Source organism: Salvelinus namaycush, chromosome 26 (genome assembly GCF_016432855.1).
Source record: "Salvelinus namaycush isolate Seneca chromosome 26, SaNama_1.0, whole genome shotgun sequence".
In the NCBI taxonomy this organism is placed as follows: Eukaryota; Metazoa; Chordata; class Actinopteri; order Salmoniformes; family Salmonidae; genus Salvelinus; species Salvelinus namaycush.
In genome coordinates this window covers 25,652,575-25,668,784 of record NC_052332.1, presented here as the reverse complement: position 1 = coordinate 25,668,784, position 16,210 = coordinate 25,652,575, and the positions used below count along the sequence as shown (strand labels likewise).

Genomic DNA, 16,210 nt, shown 5'->3' with positions numbered 1-16,210 from the left:
ACTTGTTCTCAACTAGCCTACCTGGTTAAATAAAGGTGAAACAAAAATATATTTAAAAAAAATTAAATCCAAAATGGGCATTAATATGGAGTTGGTACCCACTTTGCTGCTATAACAGCCTTCTTATGGGAAGACTTTCCACTAGATGTTGGAACATTGCTTCAGCCACAAGAGCATTAGTGAGGTCGGGCACTGATGTTGGGCGATTAGGTCTGGCTCACAGTCGGTGTTCCAATTCATCCCTAAGGTGTTCGACGGAGTTGAGGTCAGGGCTCTGTGCAGACCAGTGAAGTTCTTCCACACCAATGTTGGAAAAAAAAATCTGTATGGGCCTAGCTTTGTGCATGGGGGCATTGCCATGCTGAACCAGGAAGGGCATTCCCAAAATTGTTGCCACAAAGTTGGAAGCACAGAATCGTCCAGAATTTCATTGTATGCTGTAGCGTTAAGATTTCCCTTCAGTGTGGGGGCCTAGCCTATCCTAGCCTAGGGGCCTAGCACGAACCTTGAAAAACAGCCCCAGACCAATATTCCTCCTCCACCAAACTTTACAGTTGTCACTATGCATTCGGGCAGCTAGCGTTCTGCTGGCATCCGCCTAACCCAGGTTTGTCCGCCAGACTCCCAGATGGTGAAGCGTGATTCATCACTCCAGAGAAAGCGTTTCCACTGTTCCAGAGTCTGTATGGTGTGAGCCTATGTGTGCTGCTCTTTTCTGTGATATAACATTACAATTAGAAGTCTACTGATAATAATTAAATCCACAGAAAATGATACATGTGAATCTCTAAGGTCGCATTCAAAGTATCTCCACCACTAAATGTTGTTTTTAAGCAGCAAAATGGCTTTGCAATAGTATTCCATTACCCTTTTGCCATCCACACAGCAGGTACAAATGTCCTGTGGAGCCGAAGGGGGGAAAAAGCTCAATATTATAAAGCTCATTATTAGCTCAGCTTCATAAATCCCCAACAGATGACGCACTTTCACTTTCACCTTTCATTACTGAGGATTCTGCTCAAATCAACCAAATTGGCCCTGTATCAGGTAATGGAGACAATCTGCCACTGAAGTGAACTGCCCTCATCTGATGTCTGTAAACATGACTTTCAGTGTACATCCCATTTGAGCCATTTATCATAAGTCATGAGTTAGAAAGAATAGCGTTCTTGGAAACACATGATATGGAAAGTGGATTGCAACTTGACAGGAATAGGAATACAGCCCAGGTTCTGTCGCCTCCCTGGCTGAACAGACTGATTGCATTTCAACTGTCATTCTGAGGAGTCAGTCTGTCCCTGTCACGCCCTGACCTTAGTATTCTTTGTTTTCTTTATTATTTTGGTTAGGTCAGGGTGTGACATGGGTGATTATATGTTTTTGTCCTGTCTAGGGTTTTTGTATGTTTATGGGTTTTACCAGTCTAGGGGTTTTGTATGTCTATGGTTGCCTAGATTGGTTCTCAATTAGAGACAGCTGTTTATCGTTGTCTCTGATTGGGAACCATATTTAGGCAGCCATATTCCTTGAGTATTTCGTGGGTGTTTATCTATGTCTATGTTTAGTTGCTTGTGTCAGCACTATGATTATATAGCTTCACGTTCGTTTTATTGTTTTTGTATAGTTCATTCCGTGTTCTTTCTTTATTAAAAGAAGATGCATTCAAATCACGCTGCGCTTTGGTCTCATCGCTATAACGAACGTGACAGTCCCCACTTATAGAGGTATTTTAGACTGACAGGTCTGGGTGTGAAGCTGGGATTTAGAGGAGTAGCCTGATGAAACTTCACCCACATCGGGCTGCCATGAATATAGAGATCACACTCTCATGAGCCATTAGATGGAGTTACGGGGAGACATGCAGCTGATGTCCCAGTGCTCCATTCTTCTAGCTGACATTCTGTTATCATTGGAGAGAGTTATGCTAGGCCACACCTTGGACCAGACCAAGTGACTGCGCCTTTTCTTTGTTTGAGGAAATTAAACATAGAAGGTCCATAGAGCATAACTATGGAATAATATTTATAAGAATAAGGAATAACACATTTGGTTAAGGTGTAAATCTGTCTTTAAGTGTGTTAATGCATTATTTGTAAAGTGCCAAGGGAGTTGTTCATGGCAGAGAAAATATTTATTGCACCGGCTCAGCCCTAAGTAAGTAGGTATGTAGGTTCATGCAGTGTTTAACACAGACTATAACTCAGATGTTTCCCTGTACCTATCCCTTGATTATGTTAGAACCTGCTCTACTGACACCAGAGACAACTGGCTGGAGTTCCTCATTGTGTTTTATGAATGGATGTGAATAACTTGGAAATTGAACTACTAACTACTAACTACTCCCAATAATGTTGTACAATGTAAAAACCATGGACAAGTCTTTAACTGGACAAAATGAATAAATCATTAATACTGAGATGAAAAACACAATATGTCTTTAAAAAAACACTTTATTTACATAAAATGTATCTATACAATACAAAATCCAGCTTATAGTGACTTAAAGTGACTGTGAGAAAGGTTAGAAAAGATGCAGTGTTTTCTCTGCAGTACATGAAGTACACATGAAACAGTGTTGGTCAAAATAAAAATGGCAACTGGGAGAATACAATCAATTCAACAGTATCACAGTATCACACCCTACAATGAGAACTAACTTTAAAATGCCATTGACAAAATGTGTCCAACTGCTGATTATTGTTTCAGGGATCAGCCTGGAAAATGTTCTTGCAGAACGTGTTCTGGAGCTCCATGTTCAGGGATCACCCACAGTCTTTCAGTGTCTACTGTTCTTGCCTGAGGAGAAATAATGCACACGGAGAAACAGTTTAATACAGACACGGGTGGAACTTCACCGTTGATGGAAGAACATAGGTGGTGACCATGAAACCTTTTATGCTTCTATAATTAAAAGAATTGATTAATGTGGATTGCATCACACTTTAAGATAGAATCCCACCATTTTTCCTTTTTCTGGCCTTTCCATTCTGCGATTTCCTCTTCAGTTGCTTGATGAGTTTGGTCACCCAGTTGTTATTGGTGGCAGGAGGAGCACACAGTCGAAGATTCTTCCTCGTGACAAACCTGTTGGCAGAAGTGACTTAGATCAGACATAGTTCCAACAATGCAGTCACACACAGCCAGAAAACATTAACTTGTGGTTAGGGTGATGTGTTACATTTGGCAACCTATTGTACAAGAGTGTGGAATGATTAATGTTGCTTACACAGTGGCAGGTATCCGACATCCTCCACTGACTCTCTGGATACTGAATGACTTCACCACTCTGCGGGGAAGCTTGGCATTGGTTGTTGTCAAGCAGCAGTCCATTGCTTCATCTGTGTTTGCTGCAGACACACACGCACACACAAACACAGGTTAGACTATCCCCTCTGTGTATCTTTGTGTATTCTCTCTGTGTATGGCATTCTACTAAAATTACATTTCAACATTCTCTTGAGAAGACAACGAGCATATTCAGTTCCACAGATAATAATAACAACTAGTGATCAAGACACAGCATTATGTAACCAAGACGTTATTATAGTAGTTACTATGATAACAACTTGGAGTAAAAGTAGTTAATAACAGTAGCTCTGCAGTAGAAGAGAGGATCTCACCTGCTGCATGGCTCCAGAGGACTGATGTCAACAGAAGAAGTGCAGCCAACTGTAAGGACATCCTGTCTTAGTTGTTCTCTGTCTATGTCTTAATATTTGAAACAAGGATCTGCAGATAAATGGGCTGCTGTGGTCCAGGCACAGCTTTATATCCTCACCGCACAACTCCTTTCACTTTCACTCCCCTCAAGTCATGCACCCATTTCCCGTAAACCATGTTCAGCTCAGCACGCCCCTCAACTCTCACCTTTAAAACAAACAAAGATAAAGTAGGCTCTGCCAGTGCTTTTCCATGGAGTTGAAGGGTACTTTCTCTGCAGTTACAACTGGCGGAAATATCTCTAAATCATTCTCACCGTTGATGGGGAGATACAGTTGAAGACGGAAGTTTACATACACCTTGGCCAAATACATTTAAACTCAGTTTTTCACAATTCCTGACATTTAATCCTAGTAAAGATTCCCTGTCTTAGGTCAGTTAGGATCACCACTTTATTTTAAGAATGTGAAATGTCAGAATAATAGTAGAGAATTATTTATTTCAGCTTTTATTTCTTTCATCACATTCCCAGTGGGTCAGAAGTTCACATACACTCAATTAGTATTTGGTTGCCTTTGGTTGCATTGCCTTTAAATTGTTTAACTTGGGTCAAACGTTTCAGGTAGCCTTCCACAAGCTTCCCACAATAAGTTGGGTGAATTTTGGCCCATTCCTCCTGACAGAGCTGGTGTAACTGAGTCAGGTTTCTAGGCCTCCTTGCTCGCACACACCTTTTCAGTTCGGCACACACAATTTCTATAGGATTGAGGTCATGGCTTTGTGATGGCCACTCCAATACCTTGACTTTGTTGTCCTTAATCCATTTTGCCAGAACTTTGGAAGTGTGCTTGGGGTCATTGTTCATTTGGAAGACCCATGTGCGACCAAGCTTTAACTTCCTGACTGATGTCTTGAGATGTTGCTTCAATATATCCACATACTTTTCCTCCCTCATGATGCCATCTATTTTGTGAAGTGCACCAGTCCCTCCTGCAGCAAAGCACCCCCACAACATGATGCTGACACCCCCGTCCTTCACGGTTGGGATGGTGTTCTTCGGCTTGCAAGCCTCCCCCTTTTTCCTCCAAACATTAGAATGGTCATTATAGCCAGACAGTTCTATTTTTGTTTCATCAGACCAGAGGACATTTCTCCAAAAGGTATGACCTTTGTCCCCATATGCAGTTGCAAACCGTAGTCTGGCTTTTTTTATGGCGGTTTTGGAGCAGTGGCATCTTCCTTGCTGAGCGGCCTTTCAGGTTATGTTGACATAGGACTCATTTTACTGTGGATATAAATACTTTTGTACCGGTTTCCTCCAGCATCTTCACAAGGTCCTTTGCTGTTGTTCTGGGATTGATTTGCACTTTTAACACCAAAGTACGTTCATCTCTAGGAGACAGAACGCGTCTCCTTCCTGAGCGGTATGACGGCTGCGTGATCCCATGGTGTTTATACTTGCGTACTATTGTTTGTACAAATGAACGTGGTACCTTCAGGCGATTGGAAATTACTCCCAAGGATGAACCAGACTTGTGGAGGTCTCCAATTTTTTCTCTGAGGTCTCGGCTGATTTCTTTTGATTTTCCCATGATGTCAAGCAAAGGGGCACTGAGTTTGAAGGTAGGCCTTGAAATACATCCACAGGTACACCTCTAATTAACTCAAATGATGTCAATGAGCCTATCAGAAGCTCCTAAAGCCATGACATAATTTTCTGGAATTTTCCAAGCTTTTTAAAGGCACAATCAACTTAGTGTATGTAAACTTCTGACCCACTGGAATTTTTATACAGTGAATTATAAGTGAAATAATCCATCTGTCACAATTGTTGGAAAAATGACTTGTGTCATGCACAAAGTAGATGTCCTAACCGACTTGCCAAAACTATAATTTGTTTACAAGAAATTTGTGGAGTGTTTGAAAAACTAGTTTTAATGACTCCAACCTAAGTGTATGTAAACTTCCGACTTCAACTGTATAATGAAATCAGTCAATTGAAATAAATTAATTAGGTGGCACAGCCATGGCCCGCCATGGCCCACCCACTTGGTACCAGGCCCACCTACTTGGGCGCCAGGCCCAGCCAATCATAAGGAGTTTTTTCCCAAAAAAGGGCTTTATTACAGACAGAAAGTCTCCTCAGTTTCATCAGCTGTCCGGGTGGCTGGTCTCAAACGATCCCGCAGGTGAAGATGCCAGATGTAGAGGTCCTGGGCTGGCGTAGCTACACGTGGTCTGCGGTTGTGAGGCCAGTTGGACGTACTGCCAAATTTTCTAAAATGACATATGGTAGAGAAATGAACATTTTATTCTCTGTTAACAGCTCTGGTGGACATTCCTGCAGTCAGCATGTCAATTGCACACTCCCTCAAAACTTGAGACATCTGTGGCATTGTGTTTTGTGTCAAAATTGCACATTTTTGAGTGGCCTTTTGTCCCCAGCACAAGGTGCACCTGTATAATGATCATGCTATTTAATCAGCTTCCTGATATGCCACACCTTTCAGGTGAATGGATTATCTTGCCAAAGAAGAAATGCTCACTAACAGGGATAAACATATTTGTGCACAAAATTTGAAGCTTTTTGTACGTATGAAACATTTCTGGGATCTTTTATTTCAGCTCATGAAACATGAAACCAACACTTTACATGTTGCATTTATGTTTTTGTTCAGTATATATGGGTAAACCTATTATCAGGGATGTCACCACATTCCATGTGAAGGTGTCTTGTTTAATTGTTGCTTTTAGATAGCTTGGTGACAATTAGCCTCCTAGTGTCCATCACAACGTAGCATCCCTGGTGCATCACAACCCAGCATCACAGGGGCTCATTATGTGACACAGGAAGGAAACATACTCCCTGTGCAAGTAATACTGGAGGGTGTGCATCTTTCTGTGTGGGAGGATGTCGATGTGTATATGAGAGAATCTTTTTGTGTGTGGATGAGTGTTTTCAACTAAACCTGACCTAGACACTCTCGTATATGTCTGTGAGTGGATGAGTGTGCATATATCCATTTGTGTATTATGGAGGGACGCTGGACATGTAGAGAAGGAGAGGATGAAATAAGCACAGAATCATCTGCAGTCTCCCCTACAGCTCTCCTGATACCCAGACAGACTGAAGACAGGGAGACACCAGACAGTGCAGCTAGAGCCAGTCACTCAGGGTTGGATGGCTAGAGGAAAGTGCGGAGGCTGTGTGATATTTCACAGAGAGCTGTAGGATGTTGGAAAAACAATATCAGAAGTTTGAAAGCAACGGGATGATAAGTGACAATTCTTGTTTGTCTGACTGCCTGTCATCCTCACTCTAAAGGTGATTTAAAGGAAATGCATAAAAAACACAAGCATAGGGACATTGTTATGTGACTATGTTTGAAATAATGTCTATATCAGCATTTAGCTGGGATAGTCTAACTTTATTATCGTCCGAGAAATCTAGATCTTTCAGAGCCTGATGGCCCATTACAGGTCAACACTACCACCTTGTGGTAAGAAAGTGACACTGCACACCCTGACAGTCAAGTAAGAAAGGAGGCGGGGCACTCGGGAATTACGCGAAGCTTGTTTAGGAAAATGGTTAAATAAAAGAAACAAGCAATTTAATGGTGTAAGCTAACATCAATTCTTAAGGTATGATATTTGTGGGAGTGTACTGTAATAACCTGGCTAGATTATAAATGAACAAATGCGTTTAAGAATTCCCGGTTTATTAACCAAACTCAACACAGGCTACTGTTTGGTCGTAGCCCACGCCAAGTAAATCAACCAAGGAAAATCATATCAAACAACGGTGACTCATCTCTTGTTAAGTCCAGATGTAAAAAGAGACAACAATGGTTAAGCATGTGGTGCACCCCCCTCCACCAACCACAAAGATGCTCTGCACCGGAACATTCCAGGCATTCCTGTGGTTGGCAGATAGCAGGTTGACTGGCGTGTCGGACCCCGCGAACACTGGTTACTGGTAAGTACAACACAACAAACAGCATAACTCATAACACACAACTGTCTGTGCGGGTTTCTACAATAGATACTGTTCCTTCTTAGTTGATGTGTTTCTTGTCAACCAGATAACTTTATAGCAGTAGATGGAGGTGGTAGCATCACTCACTCTAGCTCTACTTACTGCAGGGGTAGGCAACCTTGGTCCTTTAGGGCCCTAGTCACGTTTAATTTTTATTTATTTAAATGACCTGGAAGACCAGAGGCCTCATTTTAAACGTTGCGTAGACACAAAAGAAGGCTTAAGCCACTTTCTAAACAAACTTTGTGATTTATAAAAAAGTAACTTGAGGGAGAATGTGCGGTCCTCTACGAACACTTTGACCCATACGTACGCACATAAACTGGAGAAATGAGGAACTGCGACTCCGATGGCAGAAGGATGAAACGCTTTGAAATTGATACCATTGTGTAAAATAAATCAAAATATTACCTGTCACGTATTATATATTATTAAGAGTTCCCTGGAGTGCACACAAAAAAAACACAAAAAACAAGATTTAGGATAATAAATACAAACATTTGTTATTGCAAAAGAACCCCTCAAATATGAAAATGTCGCCAAAGAGGATGGCTGACGTTTTACATGCCCGTAATCAATTGTGCTATTCCGTATTTTTTTTCTGCTTTGTTTGTAACTTATTTTTAAAACTTATTTTGTACATATTGTTGCTGCTACTGTCTCTCATGTCCGAAAATAACTTCTGGACATCAGATCTGTGATTACTCACCACGGACTGGAAGAAGCTTTTTGCTTTAAGAGTCCGACAAGAAAGAGATACTGCTCTCCCGGGAACAGGCCCAGGTCCACGTCAGTTGCGTGAAGAAAAGACGGAGGAAAAGAGGACACAGATCAGGCTGCCTTTTGAGAATCCGTAGGCGAGCGAGTAAACTCCCATTGCCATCAATTCTACTTGCTAACATGCAATCATTGGAAAATAAAATGAATGACTTACGATTATCCTACCAACGGGACATTAAGAACCGTAATATCTTATGTTTCACCGAGTCGTGGCTGAACGATGACACAGACAATATAGAGCTGGAGGAATTTTCAATGCACCGGCAGAACAGAGAAGCTACGTCTGGTAAGTCGATGGGTGGGGGTGTGTGTCTTTTTGTCAATAACAGCTGGTACGCGATGTCTAATATTAAAGAAATCTCGAGGTATTGCTGAGGTAGAGTACCTTATGATAAGCTGTAGACCACACTATCTACCAAGAATTCTCATCTATATCATTCGTAGCCGTCTACCACCACAGACTGATGCTGGCACTAAGAGCGCACTCAACCAACTCTATAAGGCCATAAGCAAACAAGAAAATGCTCACCTGGAAGCGGGAAACTTAAATCAGTTTTACCCCATTTTTACCAGCATGTCACATGTCCAACCAGAGGGAAAAAAACTCTAGACCACCTTTACTCAACACACAGAGATGCATACAAAGCGCTCCCCCGCCCTCCATTTGCCAAATCCGACCATAATTATATCCTCCTGATTCCTGCTTACAAGCAAAAACTAAAGCAGGAAGTACCAGTGACTCGCTCAATACGGAAGTGGTCAGATGGTGCAGATGCTGTGCTACAGGACTGTTTTGCTTGAACAGACTGTAATATATTCCGGGATTCATCCAATGTCATTGAGGAGTATACCACCTCAGTCATCGGCTTCATCAATTAGTGCATCGACGACGTCATCCCCACAGTGACCGTACGTACATATCCTAACCAGAAGCCGTGGATTACAGGCAACATTCGAATCGAGCTAAAGGCTAAAGCTGCCGCTTTCAAGGAGCGGGACACAAATCCGGACGCCTTTAAGAAATCCCGCTATGCCCTCAGACGAAACATCAAACAAGCAAAGTGTCAATACAGGATTAAGATTGAATCCTACTGTCGGATGTGGCAGGGCTTGAAAACTATTACTGACTACAAAGGGAAACCCAGATGCAAGCTGCTCAGTGACGCGAGCCTACCAGATGAGCTAAATGCCTTTTATGCTCGCTTCGAGGCAAGCAACACTGAAGCATGCACGAGAGCACCAGCTATTCTGGATGACTGTGTGATAACGCTCTCGGTAGCCGATGTGAGCAAGACCTTTAAACAGGTCAACATTCACAAAGCCGCGGGGCCAGATGGATTATCAGGGCGTGTACTCAAAGCATGCGTGGACTAACTAGTAAGTGTCTTCACTGACATTTTCAGCCTCTCTCTGACTGAGTCTGTAATACCTACATGTTTCAAGGAGACCATCATAGTCCCTGTGCCCATGGAAGCGAAGGTAACCTGCCTAAATGATTACCGCCCCGTAGCACTCACGTCGGTAGCCATGAAGTGCTGTGAAAGTCTGGTCATGGCTCACAACAACAGCATCCTCCCAGATACCCTAGACCCACTCCAATTCGCATACCGCCCCAACAGATCCACAGACAATGCAATCTCAATCGCACTACACACTGCCCTTTCCCACCTTGTCAAAAGGAACACCTATGTGAGAATGCTGTTCATTGACTACAGCTCAGCGTTCAACACCATGTGCCCACAAAGCTCATCACTTAGCTAAGGACCCTGGGACTAAACACCTTCCTCTGCAACTGGATCGTGGACTTCCTGATGGGCTGTATCAGGTGATAAGGGTAGGCAACAACACGTCTGCCACGCAGATCCTCAACACTGGGTTTCCTCAGGGGTGTGTACTTAGTCCCCTCCTGTAATCCCTGTTCACCCACGACTGCCTGGCCAAACACGACTCCAACACCATTAAGTTTGCTGACGACACAACAGTGGTAGGCCTGATCACCGATAACGATGAGACAGCCTATAGGGAGGAGGTCAGAGAACTGGCAGTGTGGTGCCAGGACAACAACTTCTCCCTCAATGTGAGCAAGACAAAGGAGCTGATAGTGAACTACAGGAAAAGGCGGGCCGAACAGTCACCCATTAACATCAACAGGGCTGTAGTGGAGCGGGTCGAGAGTTCCTTGGTGTCCACATCACCAACAATCTATCATGGTTCAAACACACCAAGACAGTCGTGAAGAGGGCACAACAAAACCTTTTCCCCCTCAGGAGACTGAAAAGATTTGGTATGGGTCCCCAGATCCTCAAAAAGTTCTACAGCTGCACCATTGAGAGCATCCTGACCGGTTGCATCAGCGCCTGGTATGGCAGCTGCTCGGCATCTGACCATGTAGCGCTACAGAGGGTAGTGCGTATGGACCAGTACATCACTGGGGCCAAGCGTCCTGCAATCCAGGACCTATATAATAGAGGAACGGCCATAAAATTGTCAGAGTCCAGTCACCTAAGTCATAGATTGTTTTCTCTGCTACCGCACGGCAAGCGGTACTGGAGCACCAAGTCTAGGACCAAAAGGCTCCTTAACAGCTTCTACCCCCAAGCCATAAGACTGCTGAACAATTCATCAAATGGCCACCGGACTATTACATTGAGTAGCTAATGCCCCCCCCCCCCCTCCTCCATTTGTTTTGTACACTGCTGCTACTCGCTGTTTATTATCTATGCATAGTCACTTCATCCCTACCGACATGTACAAATACGAGTGCACAGTTTCATATATTGTTATCATATGTTTGTTGCGCAGAACTGTCAATGTGATAATGGCCCTGTCATTGTCAGTTACAATCAAGGTAATTACCACACCTGAAGGTGTTATGCAATTGGGTAGCTTTGACAATCAAATGGGTGGGTATAAAAAGGCATACAATTACAATGCGTAATGACACACAATGGCTGCTTTGGCACTGTTGGAAGATTTGGCGAATGGAAGAATTCAGAGCGGATTTTCAGAGACCAGCAAGATTTTCTGTCCAATGATGATGAGTGGCTTATGAACCGGTTCCGATTATCAAGAGCTGTTCTCTTGGATCTCTGTGCTGCAGTGGGCCCAGCTTTACAGAGAAGCACCTGCAGAAACCAAGCCGTGCCTGTCCCACTGCAACTCCTTGGTAACCTCGTTAATAGCGTTGATGGTGTCTCTTTGCGTTTGCAGGACTGCATCTGTGAGGACACGGGCGCTGGAGGGTTGTGCTGCAGCACCACCGACCCCGCTGGAACATGCAGCGACTAAAAACAATAGAAAATGTCACAATTGTTTCTGTAAATGCATGTTTAAACACAACATGAATGCATTTGGTTTACTCTTTTCAAAAGAGGGAATACTAATTACATACCTGGATCATCCGGTGCATCTTGCATGTCCGTGTCCCCCTCCACCTCCTGTCACTACTCTCCACTCAGGAGGGATTCCCCTATAATACCTGCAAGTTGCTCATCAAGTGGGTTGAGCTCCGGTGTCCCCTTTCCCCCGCCCGTGGCACAAACACTTTGTCTGTGTAAGGCTATGCGCCTTTTGGCCTCCACTTTTATGTTTTTATTTCTGAGAGGGTCTGACCTTCTGAGCCAGCAGCATTCACAGCGTCCGCTACATGCTGCCACTCTAATGCCTTTTTGGCATTTGTAATGCCCACACTGTGTCCACCAAACAATATATTTTTTCTTGCTTCAACCTCCCCTACAAGAACTTCCATTTCACACTGGGTGAAATTTCGTTTTTTAGCCTTTCTGTCGGGATTTGCCGTCATTGTCGTCATGCAGTCAGTATGGATGAATATTAATTAGGGGCGTTTCACTGACCATTTATAGGCAACCATGCAGCAAGAGAGTGATCCAAAAAACACAAGCAATTTTACATCAGAATGGCTGAAAAGCAGCAAATATAAACTTTTTGGAATGGCCTAGTCAAAGTCCAGACCTAAACCCAATTGAGATGTAGCAGTACCTGAAACGAACAGTTCATGTGCGAAGACCCACAAATGTCTCTGAGTTAAAGCAGTTCTGCATGGAAGAGTGGGCCAAAATTACTTCACAGCGATGTGAGAGACTGATCAACAACTACAAGAAAGCGTTTGGTTGCAGTCATTGCAGCTAAAGGTGGTGCAACCAGTTATTGAGTGTTATTACTTTTTTACACTGGGGTATTGGGTATTTTATAACTTGGCTAATTAAATAAATGAAATGCGTATGCACGTGTTATTTGTTTACTTAGGTTTCCTTTATCTAATATTAGGTTTTGTTTGAATATCTGATAACATTCAGTGTGAAAAACAGGCAAATATAGAGAAAATCAGAAAGGGGCAAATACTTTTTCACGGCACTGTAGCTAGCTAGCTAACGTTATGCATAGTCTTTGGATGTCATGTGTGCCCACATTCTCTGTCCATAATGCCCCTTAATGGGTTTTTCTGAGACAGTTGTCCCATTTGGTTTAAACAATTTCCCAACCTTTTTCCACAGTGATTTTGGCTCAGTAACACAAAGGGGACCATGGGGAACACCAACACTGGCATGGGCACAGGTGGGACAGCCACTCCAAGGAGGGCGACATGCTTAAAATTTTCATGGACAGTCCTGAGGATTCTGATATGTTCCATGAATAGGATATCAAGGTTGGTTTACGTAAGCCTCTGTCAATGTGACTTTCACATTCACAAAACACATCTCTCCCTCTTCCCGTCTCACATACAGAGACTCATCTCTTCCCGTCTCACATACAGAGAGACTCATCTCTTCCCCCGTCTCACATACAGAGATACTCGTATCTCCCTCTTCCTGTCATGCCTGCTCCTGCTCTTCCCCCCTGGCGCTCGAGGGCGCCAGGCTGCCCTGCATCATGCACTCCTGCCATCATCAATTACGCACACCTGCCTTCCCTCGTCACACTCATCAGCGATAGTGGATTCACCTGGACTCACTTAATCACCTGTTTTTTTTACCTTCCCTATATTTGTCAGTTCCCCAGCTCTGTTCCCCGCTGCTGCATTGATTGTTATGTCTTTGTTACCCATTTGCTGACGCTGTTCCTGTCTAGTTCTATGCCCGTTCCCTATTAAATGTTTGACTCCTCGTACCTGCTTCGCCTCTCCAGCGTCGTTCCTGTGACACTTCCTGTCTCACACACATAGAGACTCATCTCTCCATCTTCCCTGGTCTCCTAGGCTCCCCTAGAGAAAGAGGAGTACCTTGCATGGCGTCAGAACCTGGAGGATGATAAAGGGCACACTGGACCGCCCCACTGTTTTCCGCTGGACTGGAACTGGAAAGGAGGTCTCTCTGTCTGGAGATTCCCCTAACCAGGAGGTGGGTTAGCAGCCCTGGGAAGGGCATCCTACTCATAACATTATTGTTGACCTGCCTATGGTGCAATTCGTGAGTGTGTATATGCACTTATACTGATGCTCCCCTTCAGGCAGATCCACAATCGCCACAAAGTTGTTGTGACTGAAAGATCGAACACACTGACAGTAAGCATAAGTTCTATGTGGACGGAATGTTTACTTAGTCATTCACTCCTATATGGATGAAAAATAGTTTGAGTCCACTGTTAGATTGCTGATTTTGTGGTCCCCCAGCCTGTTGTAACCAACCAGCTAGGCACAGTCAACAACGTCATCCAAGTGAAGAAGACTGACTTTGAGGAGTTTGATGCAGTTATGGTGGACTCACAGAAGTGCTCTGATATATCAGGTCAGTGTCCACAACCTGTTTACCCATGCGTAACACCAGAGCCATGTATTAAGAGAATTGGGCCATTGAGCTTTCTGCGTTTATGATGCATCTGTAACATTCTATGGCAGCCATGTTAGCACCCCATTAATATTTCATGCTATGTAACTGAATGTCTAGAATTAGTACAACATTCTAAAAGTTGGCCCAACTCTCTAAATACAGGCTCCACATAACACTTATGAGTGTAACCAAGTTATGCTACTGTATTGGAAAATGTCTCCATGATGCTAGAAAGTTAGATGGTAACTGGTAATAGCAAAATATTAACTAGACTTGATACAAAATATAAACTATAAACTTGATGTTCAATCTCGCATTGTATGTACCATCTGTTTGTGAGTTAGACCTGTCCAGCTCCCCTCCCGGGCCGTACCATCAGGATCCTACATTCCCAAGCAGGAAGGATAAGTCTCTGCCCATTCTGTCACTTCACCTGCTACAGGTCATCCTAAACAAGCACACAGGAATCTCTGAGTACAAGATGACAACAACTGAATCCAAAGCCTCATAGGAATATCAACGATGAAGACATGATAGAGCTGTTCATGTCATTGACAGTAATGTGCATGCACTGGAGTAAGATGTTTTCGCTTTCCCTCATCAGTGTGACCCTGCATTGCTTCCAGAACCCAACCATGTCATGCTCAATCACCTTTACTCCCTGTCCATTAAGGTAAGACCAGAAAGATGAAATCAAAGCCATGAAGCATTAGTAGATTGATTCAAAGTCTGCAAGATGGAACAGAATGAATCCCAGAAGAGTTGCTTTTGGAGAAGTAAAGGGAAATGTCAAGTATGTGCTAATGGAGCTCTATATTTCTCTCTCCTCTCAGGATGGTGTGATGGTGCTTAGTGCGACTCATCACTACAAGAAGTATGTCACCACCCTGATGTATAAGCCTGTCTGACCAGAGGCCTGTGGCTGTATAAGCCTGTCTGACCAGAGGCCTGTGGCTGTATAAGCCTGTCTGACCAGAGGCCTGTGGCTTCTCAGCCTCTGCCTTCCCACCACAGACACCACTGCTTCACACAGCACAGCCTACATCGTTGTACCTGTATATACAGTACCAGTCAAAAGTTTGGACACACCTACTCATTCAAGGGGTTTTCTTTATTTTTACTATATTCTACATTTTAGATTAATAGTGAAGACATAAAAACTATGAAATAACACATATGGAATCATGTGGTAACCAAAAAGTGTCGAACAAATCAAAATATATTTTATATTTGAGATTCTTTCAAATAATTTGACCATGAAGGCTTAATTCATGCAGTCTCCTCTGAACAGTTGATGTTGAGTGGTGTCTGTTACTTGAACTCTGTGAAGCATTTATTTGGGCTGCATTTTCTGAGGCTGGTAACTCTAATGAACTTATCCTCTGCAGCAGAGGTAACTCTGGGTCTTCTTTTCCTGTGGCGGTCCTCATGAGAGCCAGTTTCATCATAGCGCTTGATGGGTTTTTGCGACTGCACTTGAATATACTTTCAAAGTTCTTGACATTTTGTGGATTGACTGACCTTCATGTCTTAATTTAATGATGGACTGTCGTTTCTCTTTGCTTATTTGAGCTGTTCTTGCCATAATATGGACTTGGTGTTTTACCAAATAGGACTCTCTTCTGTATACCACCCCTACCTTGTCACAACGCAACTGATTGGCTCAAACGCATTAAGAAAGAAAGAAATTCCACAAATTAACATTTAACAAGGCACAACAAGCTGGTTGAGAGAATGCCAAGAGTGTGCAAAGCTGTCATCAAGGCAAAAGGTGGCTACTTTGAATATTCTCAAACAAAACACTTTTTTGGTTACTACATGATTCCATATGTGTTATTTCATAGTTTTGATGTCTTCACTATTATTCGATAATGTAGAAAATAGTCCAAATAAAGAAAAACCCTTGAATGAGTTGGTGTGTCCAAACTTTTGACTGGTACTGTATCTC

The 16,210-nt window shown here is 43.2% G+C and overlaps 1 protein-coding gene and 1 pseudogene across 1 annotated transcript; one reads left to right on the top strand and one right to left on the bottom strand.

Moving 5' to 3' along the window:
* Positions 1-2,432: 2,432 nt before the first annotated feature.
* On the bottom strand, positions 2,433-3,808 carry LOC120021703 (C-C motif chemokine 19-like). The gene is made up of 4 exons (XM_038965544.1): positions 3,621-3,808; positions 3,227-3,347; positions 2,960-3,084; positions 2,433-2,796 (listed from the first exon to the last, which is right to left on the bottom strand). Exons 1-4 carry the CDS (start codon positions 3,679-3,681, stop codon positions 2,777-2,779), a joined length of 327 nt encoding a protein of 108 aa, XP_038821472.1. The 5' UTR covers positions 3,682-3,808; the 3' UTR covers positions 2,433-2,776.
* A 9,212-nt stretch (positions 3,809-13,020) lies between these two features.
* On the top strand, positions 13,021-15,322 carry LOC120021746 (annotated as a pseudogene).
* The last annotated feature ends 888 nt before the right edge of the window (positions 15,323-16,210 follow it).

Excerpts from the sequence above, each read along its gene's own strand:
- LOC120021703 (XM_038965544.1), bottom strand. The coding sequence starts at position 3,681 with ATGTCCTTACAGTTGGCTGCACTTCTTCTGTTGACATCAGTCCTCTGG. Across the intron at positions 3,085-3,226 it reads TGTCGGATACCTGCCACTGT|GTTTGTCACGAGGAAGAATC; the intron begins GTAAGCAACATT and ends TTCTGCCAACAG. Across the intron at positions 2,797-2,959 it reads GGCCAGAAAAAGGAAAAATG|GCAAGAACAGTAGACACTGA; the intron begins GTGGGATTCTAT and ends ATTTCTCCTCAG.